Below are 1159 nucleotides of genomic sequence, written 5' to 3'. Positions count from 1 at the left end.
CCTTATTTCTTATGTTTCTTATGTTCTTATGTTCTCTAATGTTTCACCACCTTATCTTTACTTTCAATAGGCTTTGCAGGAATTTTTATTTATCTATTTATTTTCAAGGTTGGCCAGTGATTCAAGTGTTACTTCAGAGAGAAAAAAATATACTCGTGAAAATCAAATTTATCATCTCTGCGAACTATAGAAATCAGCCTTATGAGAGAGAGAGAGAGAGAGAGAGAGAGAGAGAGAGAGAGAGAGAGAGAGAGAGAGAGAGAGAGAGAGAGAGAGAGAGAGAGAGAAAACGTAAAAAAAAATATGTTACATACGTTCATACATAACGTGCCGCTTAAATTTTCGTCAAACTGTTTTAAACTTCGGTTTATTTATTATACCTCGAAAATCTCTGATCTCTCCATACTATGGCAATATTCTTATCCTCCATTCCTAGTTTTCATTCCACGACTTTCGTCTAAAGTAGTGTTGTGTTAGTGCAATTAGTGGTGATAATGGTAATTCGTAGTAGTAGTAATAGTAGTAGTAGTAGTAGTAGTAGTAATAGCAGAAGTAGTACTAGTTGATGTTGTTGTTGTGAAAATAATAACATCAATAATAATAATAATAATAATAATAATAATAATAATAATAATAATAATAATAATGATAATAATAATAATAATGGCGCCTAACTTACATTGGTCCACATTTTTTTTTCTCGAAGGAAGCACATGCACGTGTCTTCCTTCCTTCTGTCAGCACCGGGTAAGAAGAGCCCTCCCCAGCGATGGACGGGTCAAGGCGATGCAGGGGACAAGAGACGTCTGGCGACCGGTGAGTGTGCGCTGCGTGTAACTGTCCTCTCACGTGTGTATTTCCATGACACACACACACACACACACACACTTTCCGATGGACATGCGCTCTCTCTCTCTCTCTCTCTCTCTCTCTCTCTCTCTCTCTCTCTCTCTCTCTCTCTGGACACACGCTTCTTAATCGTCCTGCTGTTCACTCTTTTTTTTATTCAGTACCACGTCTTTAGTCATCATTAAATGCTGCATTGCGTGTCTAGGACTGTTGCAGCTTTTAGCTTTGAGAGCAATGGCAATTTCATGTTTTATTTATTATGTACCCGAAACACACACACACACACACACACACACACACACATACCACT

At 38.0% G+C, this 1159-nt stretch overlaps 1 protein-coding gene across 1 annotated transcript in view; it reads right to left on the bottom strand.

Moving 5' to 3' along the window:
* LOC135113220 (uncharacterized) overlaps positions 1-842 on the bottom strand; it is a 633180-nt gene extending 632338 nt beyond the window's left edge. The window contains exon 1 of the mRNA XM_064028389.1: positions 680-842. Coding sequence (XP_063884459.1) covers positions 680-715 — 36 coding nt within the window. The 5' untranslated portion in view covers positions 716-842. The remainder of the gene's footprint in view (positions 1-679) is intronic.
* Between the last annotated feature and the right edge of the window lie 317 nt (positions 843-1159).

The sequence above is a fragment of the Scylla paramamosain genome, chromosome 25 (genome assembly GCF_035594125.1).
Source record: "Scylla paramamosain isolate STU-SP2022 chromosome 25, ASM3559412v1, whole genome shotgun sequence".
Lineage (NCBI taxonomy): Eukaryota > Metazoa > Arthropoda > Malacostraca > Decapoda > Portunidae > Scylla > Scylla paramamosain.
The sequence above is the reverse complement of the archived record's forward strand: the minus strand, read 5'-3'. Positions and strand labels throughout refer to the sequence as shown.